Genomic DNA, 23,823 nt, shown 5'->3' on the forward strand with positions numbered 1-23,823 from the left:
AGAATTCCTTCCAGCCTAAAAGTTCTATGATCTGGAGATTACAGTCACTGATACCCATGTACGAGTTAGAAATCACGTCAAAAATACTCATGAGGAATGAAGTACTTATATACACACTACAACCTAGATGGCCCTTGAAAAGATCATGCAGGTGCACAAAAAAGGAAAAGGCCGTATTAGAACACAGGGAGAAGCCGGCCGTCTACAAGCCACGGAGAAAGGCCTCAGGAGAAACCAAAGCTGTCGATACCTCAGATTTGGACTTCCAGCTTCCAGACTGTGAGAAAAGAAGTGTCTCTCATTTGAGAACCCAAAGCAAAAACACCACTGCTAAGTGAAAGCAGCCTGTCACAAATGGCCACACACCGTATGCTTCCATTTGTGTGAAATGTCTAGCGTAGGCAAATCCACAGAAAATACATTAGTGGTGGCTAGGGACAGGGGAAGAAATAAACAGAGAGCATGGGGCTTCTTCCTGGGGTGGTGAAAATGTTCTAAAACTAGATAGCGGTGGTGTGGTAGGGTCCTCTCCCTAAGGATCGAAAATAAACAAAAACAAAAACAACCTCAAGGCAACCTGATTCCACGCGTACGTGATAACATCCCTCATGACCTCGTAACACGAGACCACTTTTTATCAGACCATTTATTTTATGTTTCCGTGTTACCAAACATGGCAGACAGCGAAAGAGAAAACGTATAAAAAAAACTACGCTGCGTGGCATTCAGCTCTTCGGGGTCTTCGGCTACGAACCCAACGGAGCAGTCCCGGCACAGATCGAGTTGCTTCCTGGAGAGGAGGGTCTCGGTGTCCCGACCCTCTGCGCCAGAATCCTGCTACAGCGATGGTTGCTCAATGCTGAATACGTTAAAAAAAAAAAAACACCGGGGGCGCCTGGGTGGCGCAGTCGGTTAAGCGTCCGACTTCAGCCAGGTCACGATCTCGCGGTCCGTGAGTTCGAGCCCCGCGTCAGGCTCTGGGCCGATGGCTCGGAGCCTGGAGGCTGTTTCCGATTCTGTGTCTCCCTCTCTCTCTGCCCCTCCCCTGTTCATGCTCTGTCTCTCTCTGTCCCAAAAATAAAAAAAATAAAAAACGTTGGAAAAAAAAAAAAAAAACACCGAATTATAGGATCTCACAGTTCATGGGATCAAGCCCCACGTAGGGCTGACAGCATGGGGCCTGCTTGGGGTTCTCGCTTTCCCTCTCTCTCTGCCTCTCCCACATTCTCCCTCTTTCTCTGAATGAATGAATGAATGAATGAATGAACAAGCATTTTTTAAAACCACACCAAATTATGCGATTTAAAATGGTGAGTTTCATGGTAAGTGAATTTTATCTCAAAACTTTTTTTTTTTTTTTTTAAACAAAGAACTTATGGGGAGCCTGAGTGGCTCAATCGGTTAAACGTCCAACTCTTGATCTCAGCTCAGGTGTTAATCTCAGGATTCTGAGCTCAACCCCCATTTATGGGCTCCGGGCTGGGCATGAAGCCTAAAGTAAAATAACATGGTAAGATTAAATTAAATTAATAAAATTAATAAAATAAAATTAATAAAATAAAATAAAATCTTATGGCTAAAGTAATCAGGTAAGTTGAAGACACGGAATATGGAGCTATTTTGAACTTCGTTGCTACATACTTCTCTATCACTATTAGATTTTATGCCATTTTTCCAGCTTAAAGCTGCAGAAGGCTGATTTTTTCCTTCATGCTCAATAACATCACTCTTTATGTGTTAGAAGTTTTACAAACATATTGCAAAAAAACCTCACTGTTCCCCCGAATTACAACCTTTTTAATTTGATTCCATGTTAAGTCACTTCTAATGGTGTATTTTGAATTGTAACCATTTAAATTGGAATTGTAACAAACTGAGTCACATTGAAAACTGTTGTTAGAGCTCTCTGTAGAAACCTAGCGGTGTTTCCTTTCATATTAAAATTGAATTCTAATTTACTTTTTTAATGCAAAGCTTTGTAGATCAGATTTATTTCAAATGAGATGCATCTGTCTTTGATTTTGCATGTTTTCAACAGTACATAATCCTACATGATAAATGACCTCTTTAAGTATAAATCCCCAAGTATCATGTTTCCAAAATTTGATTTTAAGACCATGAGCCTTTAGCAAGGTTGTATGAGGTTAATTAAGCATAATTCATAATAAAGGAAGATATTCTTTCCCCAAGATGCACTTTATTAAAAGCGTAAGTCTCATAGACTAAGTTTTATAGAATCTTTCTGGCTGGAGGCAAGGGTGGGAGAAAGGTTATGAATGCAACTGCAGATGAACCAAATTTCTAGAAACTACCAAAGTTTTTGATTGGGATCTAATTCCTGTGGGGCTCTAGTGCTTAATAAAAAAGAAAAAAGAAGCTGAACCTTAGTCTCAACCTCTGTGTTGTGCATTTATTAAAGTATTGATCAGGTAACATAAAGGGTACATTATAAGCGAGTGCACCATGAGAACGACAGTCTTTTTTTTTTTTTTTTAATGTTTATTTATTTCTGAGACAGAGAGAGACAGAGCATGAGTCTGGGAGGGGCAGAGAGAGAGGGAGACACAGAATCGGAAGCAGGCTCCAGGCTCCGAGCTGTCAGCACAGAGCCCAACGCGGGGCTCGAACTCACGGACTGTGAGATCGTGACCTGAGCCGAAGTCGGTCGCTCAACCAACTGAGCCACCCAGGCGCCCCGAGAACGACAGTCTTAAGTGAAGACCCCACCACCTGCAAAGCTGGCAGCACGAGGGCATTATAAATGTATTTATACATATAATGCATGTTTCATTTCCAGCATGATGGAGAAAGACCCAGGGGTTCATATTCCATCTACCAACGGACCACATGGAAGACAGGAAAGCTATGGGGATCTGCGCAGCAGCGGCATAGCTTGAGTCCACGGTTAGCCAAATGTTAATTTTCAAAATGTTAGTTTTCCCCCCCCAAACAACTGGCGTTAGGTCAAGGAAACTCCGAAAGAAAAAAAGGATGTTAACCTAAATACATGCACACATACACACCTCCCGACTCGGATGCATACACCTCTCTCTGTGAAAAGGTCAACGTTGTTTTAGGTATGGGGGGGGAAGCGGGTATAGCTGTGTAAAAGGTCCGGGTGGGGGGTGAGTGTTTGAATTGTTTCCTTCATTGTTTTAGACATAGGGAGAGCTCTTTTTGGCTGGGATTTAGAAGCTGACATGTATTTGGCAATGGCACGGAGCTCCTGCTGACTTACTGCTGACTAATCCCTTATGTTGATAAGATTATTTGCAACTTGTGGATGGACAAATACAGGATATTTTACATTAGAGTAATCGTGTGATGGATCTCGGGGTCTACAGAGGTCTGAATGTTGAAGTAGCTGCTGTCCAGCAGCCATACGTTTAATTTGTAGAAAGCTGCTAATCCCAGGGGTTGGCTATTGTCCTTTACGTTTTACGTGATGTTAAGCTCACGATTTTACCACACAGATCCACAAAAAAGAATTCACTGGCTTCTGGCTTTAGAGATTTTACTATTCGAAGTAACCCCCAAATCTTTAGGCTTTAAATGTCGAGTGTCCGATCCCCATGCTTTAGCAGAAAGTTTTAAATCATCATTTACATGGCATTTGTGCCTTGAATTCACTGGGAAAAAAATAAGGGAAGAGATTATGAAATTATTTAAATGTTAATTTCAGCAGTTAGTGTTGGCACATAACCCATAGATACGTCCGGTTGAATAATTCTGCCACGGTGTGTTTTAAAGCTGCCTTACCATTTGTGTTTTAACTGTCCGCCAACAAAATTCATAAATAGTTTTTGCAGCGCAAGGCACAGAGGACACACTAGTAGCCTCTGATGTGGCCGATGTCTAAAATAATCAGAACTCGGACAGTCTTCACTGTACCCACGCGTGAGTCACTGGCCGCCTTCATTTTCCTTTTACAAAAGTTATTTAAAAGAAAGAATTCTGCATGGTTTAAGATGTTTACCAAGAGAGACATACTCTCGTAACACCGACATTCCTACTATCAGTGTTTACGAGGGGGCACGTCTTCAGCGTTCCTCTCCGAGCTTTTTACTTAACGCTGGCTTCTCGGAGGGTCATGGTTTAACAGGGAGCCTTCATTTATCATTAGGCCTGTCACTGCACTACCATCAGGAGCCTACCCTCCCAGTGACCTGTACCCGTGCACAGCTCCTTTTCATGTGACATCAGAGTTAATTAAGGTTGGCCAGTGAGAAATCTCCTGCCGACCAAGAAGTTACCTTTTCCCAAAAAAGGCTCGACTCCCACACTGCTGCTCTTTTATTGAAGGAGGTCAAAAACCACCTCCACAGAGCCGTCTAACAACATGTCATTTCAATTTACCATACGATGTCACGGAAGTGATCTGAGCTGCCCGGAGCAAGGGTTAAGATCTAGTTGACAGGGCACGAGATGTAGCTCGTAAAGTATTTAGTAGAGAAGTCTGGTAGACCTTCATCTGGTTATGCAAAGGGAGAGGAACAGAACAACCTTCACACTCTAAAAATGCACAGAGGAAGGTTTTGTCTGTTAGGTAGTGATTCTCTACCAATAGCAGGAAACCCAGTACATCTGGGGCGTAACCCCGTTGGCCTCTGTTCTCGCCCAGTTGTTACCGTTCGGAGGACTGTGGGGAAACGGAGCCCAGAGCCACCTCGTATAGGATGGATCACAGTCACCGACAGTGTTCTGCTGTCGCTCACGTCGAATCGCAAGTTATTTCAGGCCAGAATGTATTAGTTTTCAGGTTATGAGTGCCTGAGATTCATAATGTATTAAATTTCAGCGCATGCACACCTGAAAAGTCGAAGTGCCGTTTCAATAAAAACGCTTGCAATATATGTAAGATTAAGTATACAGCACTTGGTTTAATGGAAGCAACGGTTGTGTTCATCTTTCAGAGCTTGCTACGTCCTCTTCAGAATCACAGCGCTCTGAAACAACACACTGCGGTCAGTGACAGAATGCTTACGGCCAAGAGAGCATTTGGATAGAGCTGCGTTATTAGAAATGGTGGCAGTATTAATAGAGTGCACGGAATGCCTTACCATCAGCCTTCTAACCTCTAATCTCTTGTCTAGAGCACAAGTTTCAGTTCTGCCAAAGGCACCCTCCGTGTTATTTTTAAATAGACAACTATTCCCGAAACTAATCCAACATTGTATGTCAACTACACTTCACGAAAAAAAAATTTTTTTAAGGATTAAAACCTTCATACAAATCCAAACAATTATCAGTCTAGAAGCATGTATGAAACCCACAATTTTAAACCTAAAGTTTTCTCCCTTCTGCATGGCATTAGGATTACAGTTGGGCCTACTACCAAATATTTTACCAAGTGCTCTGTGTCTATTAACTGTTCAACCCCAAAGGGCCAGGCATCTACGGAGATGATGGGAGCAGGAATCCGAATTTCAGGGCCAGGTTATTTACACGGATCCGTGTGGGTTCTATCAGCAAGGAAAGCATCCCAGAGAAGATACGGGGAATATTTAATCGTTTCCACATAGGAGCTTGCCAAAGAATGGTTAAAGCATATGAACAGGATTGGATTATTCATCCACCCACCCATTCATTCGTTCACTCATTCATTTATGAAAGCATGCTTGTGCCAGTGGGGGAGAGGGGCAGAGAGAATCTTAAGCAGGCTCCATGCTCAGAATAGAGCTTTACATGGGGCTCGATCTCATCACCATGAGATCATGACCTGAACCGAAATCAAGAGTTGGATGCTTAACCGACTGAGCCACGCAGGCACCCTGGAACTTTTAAATTATGTGTAGTCACTGCCTATAATCTGTTATGTAACACAAATAAACTGCAGATTCACACACAGTTCTTTCTGGGAAAAAAAAAAATGAATATATCATGGAGTTGTATATTGTGATGCTATTAAATAGCCATAAAAAATGCACGATGAAGATTTAATTAAAAAAATTTTTTTTCAAGCTTATTTATTATTGAGAGACAGAGACAGAGCATGAGCAGGGGAGGGGCAGAGAGAGAGGGAGACACAGAATCCAAAGCAAGCTCCAGGCTCCGAGCTGTCAGCACAGAGCCCGACGCGGGGCTCGAACTCACAAACCGCGAGATCATGACCCGAGCCGAAGTCGGACGCTTAAACCGACTGAGCCACCCAGGCGCCCCTGAAGATTTAATTTTGAATCCAGAATAACACCTTAAGATCTGTGTGTCATAAAATGAGGAATGCTAGAAAGCAAGTAAGAAGGCAGGCGAGAGTGCACCTTAACTCTACTATCCAGCAAGGAAAAGCCAAAAACGTCACCACAGTCTACCAACGTTTGGTCTCTTTTCACATACTCTTCAACCTTATAATCTATTACTAAGAATGACAAAGTACCACTTGCTTTGCACATAAAAATGGGAGAAATAAAAGCGTGGCAGGCTGTGTGATACAGTTCTCGTGTTCATTGTAGGCTCACACTGATCCAGCTTCGGAAGCCTAAGCTACATCGAGAACTTTCTTCTGGAGTACTTTAAATGGTCTGTAACAGAGGTGCTTTATAAATTCCCTCGCTAAGAGGCGAGTTGAGAGATCTTTGCCTTTGTAACCAGTAATATATACAAACCCTCTGACCCTTGTGATCTAATGGCCAAGTGTGTGCAATGAAGTTATCCATCATAGGGGAATTGAGTTTTTGAAAGCTATGTTAGCATACTTTCTAAGGCTCGTTAAAACACTATTCTTGACCATTGTGTTTCTGTTGTCAAAATCAGTTTCCTTCTAAATTAAACAATTTGAAATACACTTGCTTTTCATCACGCATTTTTTGGAGACTAATCCCGCTTAGACAATGGAATGGCTATGCCGACTGAATTGTTTTTAATTCTGGCTTCCTTTCATTTCCACATTTTCTTAAGACTCGCTTAATTTACACAGTAAATATAGGCAATCTTCTTACGGATTCACAAACTTAAAAATAAATCTTGTCTCAGGTGGAACTAATGTTCTACACGTTTTGCTGAGAGCCAAGGTTCTAGAAGGGAAAGTAACTCACCTCCTGCATAAGCAGTTCAGTTTTTAAAGAAATAATTTACTGAATGGCTTTTGCTCACTTCAGTAGGTGGTAACAAGGCCTCCCTTACAAATATCCATAAAAGACTTTACAGTCATTTATACCCCAAACTGGGAGAATACTGATTTTAGTTCTCAGGGCATTTTTACTCATACACTCTCATTAACCTACCTAGAATTTCATTTCTAGAATCAGCAGTTTTGATACTATCCAAGATATCACACCTCTGATGGAAGAAAAAAATAAAACAAAACACCAACTTCCGCTACCGGTTGGCCATCAACTTAACGGGCTTTTAGTATACGTGCTGCCGAAGCGAGCACAACCTAACGGGCTTTAAAATAACTTACGAATCAGCTGACTCTGGAGGACAAGCCCAAAATCCATAAGCAGAAGTTACATAAAACCGGAAGGAAGAACTCTGTAGAGAGGTAGGAAGGTCCCCAGTCGCCAGTAAAGTTAAGCCACCAATTCCCCGACATGAGACTGATGCACTGGGTTAAGCGCTGGGCTCTCAACCAAGATCCTAGGAATCTGGGAACTTGTTTCTTTCATTTATCTATCCTTCTTATCTCTCTCACTGCCAGCCAGCCCTGGTTTTTTTTCCTACTACATTCCCGATATGACCCCTTTCTCTCACCCCTCACCTTGGTGATTTCTCTGATCTTAAACCTCATTTAAGAGGTTTATTCCTCCATTTAATATCTTAAACATATACGAAAAGAAGGCCAGAATAAGATGAACAAGATCACTTTCTGTAAAGTGCTTGTAAATCAGGCTGCACGAGAGATAAAGATACATGTATGTAATATCATATATACAAGTGTATGTAGATTATAAAATTTCATACTTGCTAATTCACATATAAATATAAAACTACATAATATCTGTGCGTTATCACAGCAAAGTACGAGATGTGGGGCAGCTAGCCCAGCCCAGGGACTGAGGGACGTTCTCACAGAAGAATAGTGTTGATGGTAAGATCTGAAGAATGAGTGTGTGTTCGCTAAAGGTAACGTTTGGTTCTCTCTCTCCTTCGAAGACTTCCAAACCTTCAAACCCTCTGAAGCTTCATCTTTCCTTCAGACAACTGTTTTCCTTTATCAACTACCCTTAATGCTCTTGCCTGAACAACTCTGCTTTCCTTGACCTCTTTGCTGAGAGGAGAAAGCCGTATTGTCTTCTTCCAATGCTCTGGTTTGCATATTTTTTAAAATCTGGGATTTATCTGGCTTTACCGGCCACTAGAATAAAAGCCACAGGGAACATTCGCTAGAAGATCTGCCCAGGTCATGCTGTGCTTCTGGAAATCCTGGAAGAGGTCTAGGGTGGAGGTGAAGCAATGAGAGGAATAAAAAACAAAAAAAGATCAGTTTTCACTTGTAGGATTACATTAGTCGGGACTTGTCTCTCCTCCTCACCTGTCTTGTCCTCCTAGCCTACCCTGGGGACGGTCCAGAGCCAAGAGAAAACAGTCTTCAACCCAAATGTCTTTATCCAAGATGGCAAAAACAACAGCAGTGGCAGTAACATTACCTAATGTCATCAGGCTGAATTGGTGTACCTAAAAATTAGGATTCCCAGTCAACTGTCTCCCTTCTGTGCTGGGCTTGGGAACCTTGACCAGCGAAGAGTTTTCCAGAGGGAGGGCTCATCTGAAGAAAACCGCTCTTGGGAATCATTTCTCTAGTGGCTGAGCAGCTTAAATCCTCACGTTGAATCCTGAGTTTAGATTCAATTCAAGAGAACATGGCCAGCTCAGCCCAAGATAAGAAAGGGGTCACTGGAATCAGAGAATGGCCGGCACGGAAGGAACAAACATTACAGGTGTGCTGGGAGACTGACTGACTGCCAGCTCTTGGGCAGATTTCTGCCAACCTCCTCTCCACACGCCCACACAGGTTCTTAGAAAGTGAACCAATGTGGAACCGTGACTCCCACAAGGGCCTCTGAAACCCAGAAGAATGGCTATGATACAGTTTCATTCAGGTCCACCAGCATTTATTGAGTGACTACTGTGTGCCAGGTACCGTACTGAATTCATAGCTGGGAAGATGAATCAGGGCTCTCAGCCCTGAGGGTCCCCTCAGGTCATGAATCATCTAGAAGCAGATTAGGTGAATACCAAGAAACGTAGGAGATTATCTAAGTCAACACACAGAGATCACCTCCTAACTATGTATACCTTGTTTTTAAAGAACATATTTTTGAGCGTAGGAAGTCCTAAACTCTTCACTAACTTAAGGGATTCACGTCAGGAAAATTCCACTAACTTCACAAAATAAGACATATCTTCAGTGGCCAACATGGATCACAACAATCACAACTATGTTTGGATCTTGAAATAAGATACAATGGGTTAATGGACAACAACTGCTTGAGCACCTTATTTAAGCGAGTATGTTACAATGTTCTAAAATAAGTCTTCTACGCATGCCTGGATTCACAGGGGAAGTTGCACATATACTTAGAAGACTGGTTATGAAATAGGCATCAGGAGAATTAAATTTGAGGTGATCCATTTCCCCTCATGTAATCACAGCAGAAAGTACAGCATTCCAAAACATTCCAAGAAAATATACTCCTTAAAAAAATTTTCCCATCCCACGTTTAGACTTAACATCCCCCCCAAATGGTGAGTGAATTCTTCTAGCAAGGCAATCATCTGCCCACCTGCTTGGCCTGTAAAACACATTCAAAACCCAAAACCACTATCTCTGCGTTTTGGGATTCCATCGCCCCTAAAAAGACATACCTGGACACAGAATCACTAAGTTTAACGTCAATCCAAAGAGGCTAAGGTGAGTTAGAAGTTCCTGCAAATTAGCATTTATGTGAGTTTCCTGAGTTTCTCATTTGCCTTCTAAGTGACTCTGTGTGACAAATACTTTGCATAGGCTATTTCTCATTTACCAGGTGCCAGGACAGGGAATGGGATTGGGGAGCGTGTGGAACAACCAGTTCTGATTTGCACATCAACAACGTGTGTCAAATATTCTCTAGCCCCCAAGAAGTTAGAGGTACATAAGGTCCATTCTAGGACAATCCAATTACTCAATCCCCATGCATTTCTTTTTTTCTCTTAGTTCTAGTCGAATTCCCTATGGAAGGGTGCCTGGGTGGCTGAGTAGGTTGAGCGTCCAACTTTGGCTCAGGTCATGATCTCAGGGTTTGTGGGTTCAAGCCCCGCGTCAGGCTCTGTGCTCTGTGCTGACAGCTCAGACCCCGGGGCCTGCTTCGGATTCTGTGTCTCCCTCTCTCTCTGCCCCTCCCCTGCTCATGCTCCGTCTCTCTCTCTGTCAAAAATAAACAAACATTGAAAAAAAATTTTTTTAAAGAATTCCCTATGGAAAAGATTTCAAAGCTATAAACATTTCCAAAGAACAACAGAGAACAAAAATCTGATCCAGCAGGAGATGTTATGTGGAAAAGAAGGTTATCCAGTGTTTTCCCAAAAGAAAACAATGCCATTAATCACAGGCGAAATGCCATAACTAGAGTTTACAATGCATTTTCAAGTTGTTTGCAATCTCTTCTAATACAACCTTGCCTTTCCAATTGTTCACATCTACTTTTCGCTTCTCTAGTGCCAACTTAGAAAAAGAAAACAATAAAAAAAAAAATCAGACAGTATATATATCACCAGTCCTCATAATTTTCATCCAAGCTATATATCCATTTGGCTACATTTTCCACTGTTTGCTTGGAACAAACACTAAAACGCCTCCATAGGTGGCAGGACAGGGCTTTTCTCAGATTTGGATGAACGTGGCCATATTCTGGTATTGAAAAGATTCTCTCAAGTGATCGATCAAGGAAGAAGTGGAACACTTTTTCCTCTTTCTCGACTTCTGGCAGGTTTGAATACATGAAAAGAATGATCTAGCTGGGGAGGAGAGGCCCAAGACACAACAGGGCTTGAAAAAGATGCGTCCATTTTTGATAATGGTAATCAGCAAGGTAAATCATCTAGAGATACAATGTACAACAGGATGACTATAGTTAATGCTGCTGCATAGTATATTTGAAAGTTGCCAGGAAGGAAAGGAAAGGAAAGGAAAGGAAAGGAAAGGAAGGAAAAAAGAAAACTTGTGCTGTCCATCCTCAACTGAAAAGCAACTCCCTCTAGAAGATGCTCTCAGACAGTTGTGTTTTTCTCACACATGTAGAGCTTTTCATTCTAGACCCCAGAAGCCAAACTCTTTGGTCTTCCTTAATTCCCCGATTTTGTCATTCAAGATATGTTGGGTACAGTAGAGAGAGCCACCAATTTCAAAATCAGAATGACCTGGTTTGATTCCTGGCCTGGGCACTCCATAAGCGTGTGACCCTCAGCAAACCCTCAGGGTTTCAATCTGTAAACAGCAAAGTTAAAAGTGCGCTTGTTGGACGGTTGTGATGAAGTTCACCCGACTGCCAGATGTAGAGCCTGCGCCTGGGAGGGGCTTAGTCCACGCATCCTCCCCCTCCCCCTCCCCCTCCCCCAGGGCATGTGACATCTGCCTTTGGGGGTCAAACACACATCAGGGTCCTTCCCTGTGCTCCAGTCTCATTAGGAAAAAACTCCAAGTCTTTGAGGTTTCCGGGACCTCAAAGGTGCACAGAGAAGTAGACACTTAATTCCTGGAAGCAATCTGGCAGAGGGCAGCCCCGGCTTTTTCAGAGGACCTGTTAGAATCACAGCGCTGGTGTGGCTCACAAGTCCTTCTCCGTAATCTGCATTACGGAAAGTCACAGACAGGAAAGCAGTTTGGAAACTCACCCCAAGTCATGTTCTTAGCAAACAAACCAACATCATGTCCTCACTGGCTTTCGGGATCCTTTCTTGACCTGCGTGTTTTGGAGGGGCCTTGCATCCCCAAGATAAGAAAACCCACACGATTAAAATCCCATCTCAATGGAGACTTGACTGGAGTCTGCCGCATGCAGGAGTGGAATCTCCCGAGGCCGCTTCAGGCTCGAGTAGCGGTGGCGTCTCACATTCTTTGGAGATGGCAAACCTCCAAGGAGAGATAGTTTTGACAGAAGGGAAAGACCAGCACATTCTCATCCACGCTCTTTCCCTTCTCCCCTTTTCATTTAGGCTGTAAGGCATGGGGGCGGGGGGAGGGGGCTGGGGAGTCAGCCACATCAGACCAGAATAATCCCAGCTTTACTTACCACTTCTGTGTGCTTCAGAATTTAATTTATGGAAGCCTCGGGTCCCTCGTATTTAAAGGGACTGTGCCTGCCTCTCAGGACGGAGTCAAATCACAGATACGAATCCAAGCGCCCGACAATCCACAGGGGTTAGGTTCCTCCTTTCTCCCTTCTTCAAGGGGTGCAGCCCCACCCCATCCTCCAGAAGGTGTTCCATCAGAGACCCCGTGATACAAGTCAGAGAAGTTCAGAGCCGCCCCCACTCCGAATCTGAGGGTCGGCTGTGCTTTCTCGCTGGTATCACGGTATTCGTGAGAGGCCAGCAGCCCCAACACTGTGTCACCTTAACCGTGACCTGTGTTCGCTAATCGTACAATGGAGGACTCGGAAGCTCTTGGAAAAGCTGTCTCAACCCGGGAGACCATTCAGACGGTCAAGGCATCCTTCACTAGTATTTTCTTGGCCAAACGCCAGCCTCGATGTCTAGACGGAAGAGAGAAAGCTAACCGAGCTAACAGTGGCGTGGCAGGTTGACAACCGTGGCCGCAGTGTTGTGTAGCTGCTCCCTCCGAGACAGGCGCCCGTCTCCTCGCCCCGCGACTCTGGGTCAGGACCTGCTCTTGACCAACCCAATGTGGCAGAGTGGTGTCGCAGGAGTTGCAAAGTCCAGGCCTCAAAGGGCCTCGAGGCTTCCACAGACACCCTCTTGCATCCCCCCCCCCCCCATGTAAAGAAGCCTGGGCTCTACTACCGAATGGCAAAAGACCACATGTGGAGGGAGGCCCGGTGATAGCCAGTGCCAAGGTCCTGGTCGAAATGCCAGGGGGCTGCAGCTGCGTGAGGGATCCAGAGAGGAGACCCCAGAAACATCGGTCAGCCAAGCCCAGCCCAAATTCCTAACCCAGAGACTCATGGAGGCGTAATGAATTACTCTTGAAGGCCGTGGACTTTTGGGCCAGCCCATTACACAGTAATAGACGATGGATACAACTGTTACCATGACTCAGCCCTGCAGAAGCAGTGATTCAGTAGCGGGGAAAGAACATGTTCTGTATTTGAACTTGGTATCCACGTGGAGCACACCTAACACGAGGCCTCGAATGCCTCATGGAGCCTTTCCCCCTCGGGTTCTTGGGGTTTCACGAGAAAGTTTCCGGCACGTTGTGCCGTACCACAGGAGGCCAGCTCTGTTTCCAGCCACGCAGCCACTCTTCTCAGCAATGGGAACAGACCCCCAGGCACAGCACGAGAGTCAGCAGAACCAACAAGGAGGATTCAGCCACCCAAGTGGGGGACCCTGACCCCAGCAAAGGAAGTACAGACACAGCAGGTCAGTTACAGAGGGCGGAGGGCCAGAGGGCTGGCCCGAGGTACACGGGTGCCCAGGACGCCTTTCAAAAGGACTCTGTGGACGTTTACCAATATTTAGAGAGAGGAAAGGTTGAGCGCTCCGTCGGGGAGCAGAGAATGACGACTACTAGCTCTATTGTCCGCACCTGCCACTCAGTGCCGGCTCCAAACTCAGGTATCCCACCCGGAAACCAGACCCGCTTTCCTCAGAAGGCAATTCGGCCACTTCTGCTGGTTACTTGCCCCCAAGCTTTACCCTGATATTCCTCCTGCCACGCTGCTGACGCATACTGTTCCTAGCAGAAATTCTGAGAAATCGTTTCCTCTACCTCGAGATGACCTAGAACCTTTCACAGATCGGCACCTGGGCCTCCCAGGTGGCCAGGCCTCTCAAATCAGCCCCGAGGACGGTGGCTCTCAAAGTGTGGTCTCTGGATTAGAGGCATCGGCAACGCTTGGGAACTTGTTCGAAAGGCAAATTCTCGGCCCCGCCCCAGACGCGCTGAATCAGAAACTCTGGGGTGGGGCCCAGCACTCTAGGGTAACGAGCTTTCCAGGTGATTCGAGGGATGACAAAAATAGGGAGGCTCTTAACCTCGGCCGGCCACGGGAGCTTTCAAAATTACTGATGCCTGGGTCCCATGGGAGAGAGCGTGATTGAATTGGTAAGGGGTGCAGCCAGGACAAGAGGATGTTTAAAAGCTCCCCAGATGATTCTAACGTAGAGCCAACGTGGGGACCATGTCCGTAGCAAGAGGCAAAGGGTTTCACAGAAACCAACTGTCGGACTAGTCACTGATCAGGATTTTGCTACAAAGGTGGCCTGGAGTTTAAATGACTCCAAAAGCCGAGGCTTTTCATTTATACAAGGTTCACTTCAGGCCCCTTTCCACAGAAGCATCTGATCATTGTGATAGCTTTGCTGGCGTGGACCGCATGGGTGGGTCTGTAGCTTGAAAGGAAACCCACTCATGCTCCAGCAGTTAAATAGAAGGCTAGAAACCAGGCGGAGAAAAAGTGCCCGTAAGCACCGTGGCAGTCTGTGAAAAGACAAAAGCGTTTGCCAAGATGTGCGATACGAAACAAGGAAGAACATGAGCGTAAAACACGTTACATTTCAAGCCAGCAAGAAGCACACACAAAAACCTCTCATCAATAGTAGCACGACACAGTGAGACAGGGACACCTCCGTGACAACAAAGATTCCGGAGAAGGACACATGCCTTCGGGGCTTGGGATCACCAGGTGACTTTGTTCTGAAAGCAAATGCTTCGTGCAGCTTTCATTTATGACTGAAACCCATCTATTTCATGCCATTTTTGCTATTTTGCACCAAGTCCGCATTTTCTAAGAACCTGATCTTGCCACCCATGGTTTGGTGGTTAACGATGGTCTTCTTCAAGACGACGACCTCTGTTTACTTCGATTATAGGTCCAAGCCAAGTCTAAGATCTCATAAAAAGAGCCTCAAAGTAGGACACAGGTGTCCCAGCAGAAGAAAGGGCACAAGAACAAAGCAGGAGCCAGAAGAGGCTCCCGGCTGGCCCCCCATCTAGTCCCTTAGCCACATAGGTCAAAGGTCGAGGCTGTAGACGAAGAGGAATTAGATCCGGACATCACTTTTTAATGTGCTTCTCAGTTTTTACTGTGCAAACAAAACATCAGTGGACTTTATTAAAAGACAGACTCTCTGATGCATGAAGTTCCCAGGGGATGCTGCTGTTGCTGGACCACAGACCACACTCTGAGAAGCTGGTTTTGGATAATCTGGGGGGCACGTGCAAAGTGTGGGGCCGGAGAGGGAGGAAAGGGGGCACCACTGTGGTCCCAGCCCAGGAGATGCAGGTTTCTAAGAACGTGTCTCACACCTACCTAGCACAGTGGTCCTGGCAGGAACCGATTTACGCGGAGGGTTGAAGAGAACCTATTCTATGGAAAGGGGAATTCAGGCCGACGAGCCTGATCCAGTGGGTCAGTGGAAACACAATGTCAGTTCTGCGTGTGGCCAGGTCTCTCTTTGGGTTTGTATCACAGCCCAGGACCATGGACTCAGCTCGGAGTCTACGGAAGGATGAGGAAGTCAAACCATAAAATAGGAGAGCACGGTTGTTCCAAACAATTGTAGAATATACTGGAGGGCAAAGCCTCAGTGCTGGGTACCGCACCCACAGAGGCTAAGACAGAACTTCTGTGTGGACTGAAACCCGGCTTTGGTAGCTCAGAGCACCCAGGGAGGCACCAGGACGAAACGGGAGGGGATGACAGGAGATAGGCATCTCGGAGAGTTGACAGTCAGAGCCCATTTCTTCCATCTTAGTCACACTCACTTACTATGACATCATCATTGCAGACAACATTATCTCCTGAGAACAGTCCCTCTAAGGAATCCACGGGAGCCGAGGCCGGTTAGACAGGCAGAAGTACGTTAATGTACTGGAATGAGTTTACGTCTGGCCCTGAGAGATTTCGTCTTTGAAATGGCAGGGTGGCTACATCTTTCCTGGATTCCAATACTTACTGAGGGCCCCCATACCAGGCATTACACTAGGCGCCAAAGAAAAGGGAACAAAGGGACAGACACGTAAGCGGAACAGTAATGATGCAGGTGAGAACAGCTGTGTGGGTGGGGGGGGGGCTATCTAGGGGTCGCAGAGAGGAGCGTGCATCCAGGAGCAGAAGGAACCATAAATTCTGTCTGCAGCTCTAAGGAAAAGCTCAAAGAGATGGTGATTTCTGAGCTCTTGAAGGACTTCGAAGGCAGGGGAGGAGGCCATGCAGAGACAGGGAAAGGGTGTTGCAGGCAAACAGCATGAATGAAGAGTGATGAATGCACGAGGCCCACGTTAAGAAAGGTGGGTCATTTATTTGAGTGGGCAAAGCTGCGTGTAGCCGGGTCACAGGGGGGGTGTGGAGGGAAGTGGTGAGAGATGAAGCCAATAAGGGAGGCTGTAACTGTTTTAGCCACAGCAGTTCAAAAGAAGGGTTCTAACAGCTCACAAGGAAAATCGACTCGCTCACCAGATCTATCCGTGTACTAGCGAGCAGCCATAATTTTGATATTCCTTTTTTTTTTAAATGTTCATTTTGAGAGAGAGTGAGGGTGCAAGCAGGGGAGGGGCAAAGAGAGAATGAATCCCAAGCAGGCTCCGTGCTGTGAGCACAGAGCCCAAGGAGGGGCTCCATCTCGAGAACCGTGAGATCATGACCTGAGCCAAAAGCAAGAGTTGGCTGCTTAACCGACGGAGCCACCCAGACGCCCCATAATTTTGATATCTTCACCCAAATCCCTTCCTTAAGAAGATAGGAGAAAATTTCACATTCAAAAAACAGATGCCAGCGCTTAAAAAGAAACGTTAGCACTATAAAAATGTCATTCAACTAACATCTGAACATCTCTACTCCGCTTGGGGTGGAGGAAACACAGAAATGAAGAAATGTGATCTTTACTGTGAACGTCAGGTTCCGTTCCTGGGTCTGCCACTAGCCAGCTGACTTGGGGGGTGGTGGGGGGGCGGGAACACTGAACTGTTCTGGGTGGGTTTTCTCATCTCTGAAACGAGCAGGTTGGATCTACGAGGTTCAACACCTAGCTCTCACCATGCATGTGTCTGAGAGACAAGATCAGATCTCGCAAGGAGCTCAAAATCAAGGAAAGGAGCAATCATCAGATATGACCCTCAGGCATCCAGCTTACCGAGACTGATGGGAAATCCCCAGGAATTCTTGACATCCCCCCACATCCGCCCCAGCAGCAATGCAGGAAATCTAGTCCACTATCTTCAGCAGACTCAATGGAACCATTTCCTTAATGAAACCCCCCTGCAGTCCCAGATGCTAAGCCAGAGGCTTTCCTTTCAATCCCTCCCTCAATTACCCCATTCCTCCCGTTTCCTTCCCCTCCCTCAATCTGGTATAAAATCCAGTAATCTCATCAGCAGCATGCAATTTCCAAGGCACCCAAGTGTGTGAGGAATCAACAGTGATCCTGGAAAGCATTTGGCAGATCTTGTCATTCCTTACAAGCCTCACTAGTATCCTAAGACCAGTGGGATGGAATGGACTATCCTGTTCTATTAATTATTTAAAGCAATGCAACAGATGCTTTTAATGCTTTCAACCATTGCTGATAACAAATTCCTAATAACGTATGTGTTGTTTCACAGGTCCTTCCTCTCCTGTCCACAATGACAAGCACTCTGCAAGGTGATGTTTACTTGATATCCCATCAACTCCGGACCACGCAACTGAACCTAAGGCCAATGAGCTTTGCGTTTAACACCCAAGTGCGAAGAGTTTCTTTCACTTTCTCTCCACTCTTATGCCCGCTCACATACACATCTCAGTTTAAAGCACCACAGAAGCTACTTACTTTGTTATTTGTTCCTGCTTTGCAGAACTTCCTAAGCCCGAGTAAACATCAGAGACAACCAGGCAATATGTTGGATAACCTTCCTCAAGGACGTTGCTTTTTTTTTTTTTTTTTTTGTCGTCACTATAAAACCAATTGTTTGCAACACATTTTCAACTGCCCTATTACATGCATTCAAAGTAGATGTAGAATGACTCAACAGTCTTTGGTAAGGAGAACAAAGTGATTATTTAGTTTGTTCTAAAAAAAAAAATTACACAAAATAGGTCCAATTTTTACATAGAGGTTTGGTATCCTTGTTGAAATCTGAAATTTTTAGAAAAAAGTTATCTTTGAATCAAGTCAGTGAGAATGTTTTAAAAACCAAGAGATTCTTCCGAGTTTAAAATGACCGACCTCCTTAAAAGAGGTAATGTAACCAGAGTTAGAAAGTAGAGTTTGCTTCAGAGTTACACATTCTGCTTGTAAAAAGCAAAATAAGCCCATGACTATGACTGGTTCAGACAGCCTCTAACAGGTTAGCTCTTGCAACCCATTAAAGGCCAAGTTAACCAGCTGGTAGATGAAAAAGCAAATGCAGGGTGATTACTGATAGCAGGTGAAAGCCAGCTCATCATTATAGCTGCGGCTCTGACATCACAGGACTTATCATCCATTCTATATGCAAATATAAAAGGGAGAGAGAAAAAGACACCACTGTTCAGTCTATTTCTTGGCATCACTCACTGAGTCTTGAAGAATCCGAAAGGGGCCTTGAAATAGGCATCTATTCTAACTTCTGACTTTCAAATATGAAAACAACCCACTTAGTGATTCCTAGAAAAGAAACTGGCTAGCCTGTCCTAGAACTTCCAACAGGGAAAGAAAAAAACCTCAAAATAATAAATAAATAAATAAGGTAAAAATATGAACGAAACTAGAGCAGGTGACCACCTACATTTCATCTGCAACACAATCCATCAAGTGGAAAACTCCCTTCGTGGACTGCCCAAGGTGATAATTGACATTTCAAATATGCAATATGGAAAACACTACCAAAAAAGCGTGGTTTCCTAAACCTGTGAGAAAACAACAAAAACTGTCGTGTCAAATTAGCTTCATTATGAAAGGTTCATGGCATTCTATTTGGAAATGAGTATTCTACTCATGCACAATTTTAACTTTGTATTACTAATGCAGATTTCCCTCACAAGATTCATTAAGGGATGCATTTGCAATTCGAGCAAATTGTGAATATCAGTCGCTCAAAATCTCAAGAAAAATGGGGGCAGATAAAAAAGGGTTTGTGTCCTTAATCATGGACATTGTGCCTTAAAAGTAAGAAAATGAGACTTTGAGCCAGAGTAAGGGAGGTACTCTTTGTAGAGGGAAAGACTGCAACATAGAGGACTTGAAAATACTTGAATTACTGTTACCCTTTTCTTTCTCAGGACATTTGGAAGAAGGTAAATGTAATCTTTAGGGGGAAATGCATTATCTTTTTGTCTGACTGCGCCTCTGGTTATTTTATACCTCGGCGCACACACACATACACACATGCACAAAATATTACTAACTCACAAATACTCAAGGGCTATACGGCACCTGAAGATGAACAGACTCCTGGTAAACCCCGGGGGTTGGGGGGGGGGGCAGAAACTTGGCCTCTTTCTGGACACCACTCCCCAGAGAAGCAGCCCCTCTCCGGAAAACTTGAAAACTCCTGATGCAATTTACAAAGCAGGCAGCTGATTGTTTTACTGTGAGCCCACTGGGTTAACCAGTCGAGAAGCTTGTGGTTTACAAAGCCATGCTTCGACAATTACTCGCCCCAACCACTGAAACAACAGTCCTTAAACCAGCAGGTAGAGGAGTTCTCACATGGCTAATGTTTTGTCTCATTTTCTTGCTATAACGCATAGACATTTTTTTAAATAACAAAAGACTTCCAAGATGTCTGCCTCATTTAAGTAAAATAAAATCTGAACTCTCCAGAGACTCTTACCCAGGTTTCTGAAAATCTACCAATCTAACTTGCTCCTAATCACGAACAGAACTATGTACTTCACTGGTCAACCACGGTTTTGAAACAGAAGTAAAGATGTGCCATGTGTGATGCAGAAAAGCCAATGAAACATAAACTTCTCCCTCCATTTTTTGGATTCGCAGGGATTTACCCAGATTTACCTTTCTGTAACAGGTGAATGGACTTCAGACGTTAAGTGCTCTGAACAACTATACTTCAATATAAGTGACTTTTCAAAACAAAAAACAATACTTTTGAAATAGAAAAGCAGTATTTCATTTAACACAGTTATGTTAGCGACTTTCCCAACTTATAGCGAGTTCTCAGACATCAGGACTTCGCCTTGACTCTCAGTCTAATACTTTCGCCAACCTAATTGGAACTGTTACTGGTTATTTAGAAACCGACGATCTAATTAGTCCTTCCCACCGAGAGAGAGAATATTTTTTAAGTTACTGCCTTTTGGGTTTAACAAGCATTTAAAAAGAGGATGCTCAACCCTACCTTTTCCTTCCCTGGAATCACTGCAATACCTTTTTTGATGCTACTGTTTTTTATTTCATAGTTTACCTTTTCTCTAGGATGCTGAAAAGAAAAAGAGCCCGTGGCTCTCTGCCCCCACCCCCCACCCCCCACGCCGGAGGGTCTGAACCAGTGGCTCGGCCTCTCCGCCCCTCTGGGCAGCAAAGGCGAGTCCAGGCCCCTACGTCCGCTCGGGCTTTGACGCCTTGGTGGGGGGCGACGTCCACACTCACAGCGGCATGACCTCGTGGGTCCCAACGGGTCGGCCGCGGGCATCCTTAACTCCCGGCAAAGGGGCGGACCTCGCCAATGCCTCCAACCGCACCTTTTGGTCCAAATCGTCCTCCCTCTCTTCTCTCGGGATTTAAAGGCTAGGCTCGCAATTCCGAAACGTAACGGGATTCGGGTTCTCGACGGCCCTGGTCGGTCAGGTTCACTCAGGTCGGCGACCTGGGGCTGCGCCCGCGGCGGAGGCCCCACCCGGTGGCTGCGCGCCGCGCGCTCGGGGCCCGGCGATAGGAGTGGAAGCCGGGAGGAGTGGAAGCTGGTGGAACGTTCCCGGGGCCGTTCGCGCCCGGGGACCCGAAGTGGGCCCAAGGGCACCAGCTTTTGCCGTCTCCCGGGATCTGTCCGCTCGCGGCTGGCACGCGACCCCCTCCGAGCGGGCTCTCCTCCTCCCCTCCGGAGGTGCGACGCAGTAGCCGGTGCCCAACATCGCCAACACCCGGGCCTCAGCCCAGCCCCCGGGCAGACTCGCGGGCGTTCCGGGAGCCGCTGCTCCGGGCTCCGATGGGCCCTGCCGACCCCCCGCCGGGCCGCCTGGGAGCAGGCTGTTGGGGGGGGGGGGGGGGTCAGGCAGGTCCGAGCGCGCGGCGCTCCCCGAGCCCGGAGCCTGGGCGGGGAGACCCGACCCGGGAGCCGGGCGGAGAGGATCGGCGACTGCAGCGGCCGCAAAGGGGCGCGGACCCCTGCGCGGTGCCAGCGGCCCCCCGCCAGCCGCTCTCCTCTCCCAGGCGCCCGTCCCGCCTGCCCGGCGGAAGGGAAGGGCGCCGCGGCCCCCAGGCGTGCCCGCCGCCACCGGCGTCTCAGGTTCCCCGGCGGGGCTCGCTCCCCCGGGCTGCAGCCTCACCTCCCCGCGGGCACCCGGCCCCGGCCCCCAGGGTGCGCCCGCCTGCCGCCCCACCCCAGCCCCGCGCGGGCCTCCGGCCGCGGCCCCGCCTCACCTGTAAGCAGCAGACCGCCGAGCAGCGCGCACAGCAGGACCCCGGCGTCCCGGCAGCTGCCCATGGTGAGCGCGACGCGGCCTGCTCGCCCGGTCCCCGCGCGGCTCGCGGGCCACGGACCCAGCCGCGCGGATCTGTCGTGTCGCACTCCGGTCCTCCGCCCCGAGAGCCCCTGTCCGGCTCCGGCCGGGGAGACCACCACGTCCGCGGGTAATCCTCGCAGCTCGGCGTCCCCTGGCCGCTGCGCTCCAGTCCCGGAGCCCGCTCCGAGCCGCCGCCGCCGCCGCCGCCGCCGCCGCCGGGGAGTGTCCGTCCCGAGCGCTCCGAGCCTTCTGCGGACCTCGATTAGAAGGAGCCGAGGGCGGGGGCGATTTATAAACTTTCCCCAGCCCACTTCCTACCCCGGCACCTCCTTCCAGTGACGTCAAGGGGTCCCCCACCCCTCATCCGCCTCCCCACCTACCCTCTTCCTCCGGGACCTGATTCCCTGCGGCTCCCGAGGGGGGCGGGGGCCGCCGGGGGGCGGGCAGCCGGGGGCCGAGCGCGCGTCGGGACGGCGTGCGAGTGCTCGCGGGGAGGCGGCCGCGGCAGGTTCAGGGTCCTTGCTCCCGTCCCTCCGGCCCCGGTCCCCTCCTCCTTCCCTTAGCGCTCAGGAAATCCTTGCAGCCTCCCTCCCTCCTCTCGGCTTACTCAGCCCTGGGGGCCGCCCGGAGCTGGGAAGGGGGACGGGGCTGGAGCTCCGCCGGCCGGCCCCGGGGGCGGAAAGTCCGATCCGTGGGAAGCTGGCCGCGCCTCCGCGACGGTGTCCTTGGCACGGAGGAGCGAGGCGCAGTCCGGCTCCCTCCTCTTCCTTGTTCTTCCCGCCCTCTCTAGCCGCCCCAGGCCCCCCTGCATGTCCCCAGGCGTCTAGGAAGGCGCCGGAGACCCTCGGGCCCGAGGGACTGGACCGGGAGCATCCGAGGGGACCGGACGCTGGCCCGGCATCTTCGGGAAGACGGAGAGAGCCCTCTCCGATCCCTGGGGAGTGCGTCTGTGTCTTTTTCGGCCGCAGGGATGCACCCGCCCAAGTCATTTCCTAAACCCCTCGCTTCCTAGAAGCAAAACAAGGAATAACATCATGGCACCTTTTTAAAAGCTGAGGCGTGAAACTGCTCCTGCAACCCGTGTGGGCCGAGCACTTGGGCTTTATTTCCTAAACGCTCGAGAAAAAAAAAAAAAAAAAATCCTTCTGATGGCAGCTTGCTCCGCCAGATGAGTGACTGCGGCTTTTGGAGCAAAACCCGACATTAACTCGAGTCACCAGATCATTTGCCATGACACCAATTATGTCCCCATTACCTCCAAGGCCGGCCGAAATCGCCCCAGACTCTACGGAACGGCCGGGTCTTGTCTTTGTAGATGCCGCTGGTTGGTTCTGGTTGGTTCTATCGGAACCTGCCAGAGAGCCGGTCTTGATAAAAGGGACTGTGGTGGCTCCTCAACGGGGACCAGCGACTCCTTCAGTAGGACTGGACTACCTCCCCTCCTGGGAAGGTTGGGCAAGCCGAGGTTGCCACACCTATGGGCGGCAGAGCTAGGACAGGTCCCCGGACACCCGCCGCCCTGGGTGCAGAAATCGCTCAAAGCCGCACCTGGCGAGCCGCAGTCCCTGGTGGTTCGGAAGAAAGAAAGACGGCGTGGAGTCACAGCTCGGTGCCAGCCTCACCAGCCCCTTCTGTGTTTCCAATGTTCCTCACCACTCTCCCCGGCTCCTTTTTTTTTTTTTTTCCCCTCTGCCTCGCCCAAGCCCGACTCCTGGAAAACCACGGATTATTCATTGCGTAAGCAGTTAATAAATACGGATTGCTGGAAGTTGACCCCTGATCCTTCTGCAACAAGTCTCCCAGCCCTGGTCCCAGTCCTGGACACACTGGGAGAGCCAAGGTGTCCCTCCGCCCCACTTCAGATCTGCTGGTCACTCCCAGGCCCCCTCCGGAGGAGAAGCATTCAGCCTTGACCCCCTTCTGTAGCACCTCCCAGAGCGCAGGCATCGTGCTGAGGCGAAAAACATCCAGATGGGAAGATGTCATCTCTGCCTTCTAAGGAGCTTAGAACTCGGAGAGGAGGTTGATAGATAAAGAGGCCATGACAATACAGTGCAGGGATCACCCTGTGCGGGGATCCTCC

The 23,823-nt window shown here is 47.8% G+C and overlaps 1 protein-coding gene and 1 long non-coding RNA gene across 2 annotated transcripts in view; one reads left to right on the forward strand and one right to left on the reverse strand.

The window, feature by feature from the left end:
- FLT1 (fms related receptor tyrosine kinase 1) overlaps positions 1–23,141 on the reverse strand; it is a 174,017-nt gene extending 150,876 nt beyond the window's left edge. The window contains exons 1-2 of the mRNA XM_049647387.1: positions 22,996–23,141; positions 21,658–21,997 (exon numbers count right to left, since the gene is read on the reverse strand). Coding sequence (XP_049503344.1) covers positions 21,658–21,721 — 64 coding nt within the window. The 5' untranslated portion in view covers positions 21,722–21,997; positions 22,996–23,141. The remainder of the gene's footprint in view (positions 1–21,657; positions 21,998–22,995) is intronic.
- On the forward strand, positions 15,894–18,054 carry LOC125934081 (uncharacterized). Its single transcript, XR_007461201.1, has 2 exons — positions 15,894–16,143; positions 17,702–18,054. It is a non-coding gene; the product is annotated as an uncharacterized LOC125934081 (long non-coding RNA).
- Positions 23,142–23,823: the final 682 nt, after the last annotated feature.

The sequence above is a fragment of the Panthera uncia genome (genome assembly GCF_023721935.1).
Source record: "Panthera uncia isolate 11264 chromosome A1 unlocalized genomic scaffold, Puncia_PCG_1.0 HiC_scaffold_16, whole genome shotgun sequence".
NCBI lineage: Eukaryota > Metazoa > Chordata > Mammalia > Carnivora > Felidae > Panthera > Panthera uncia.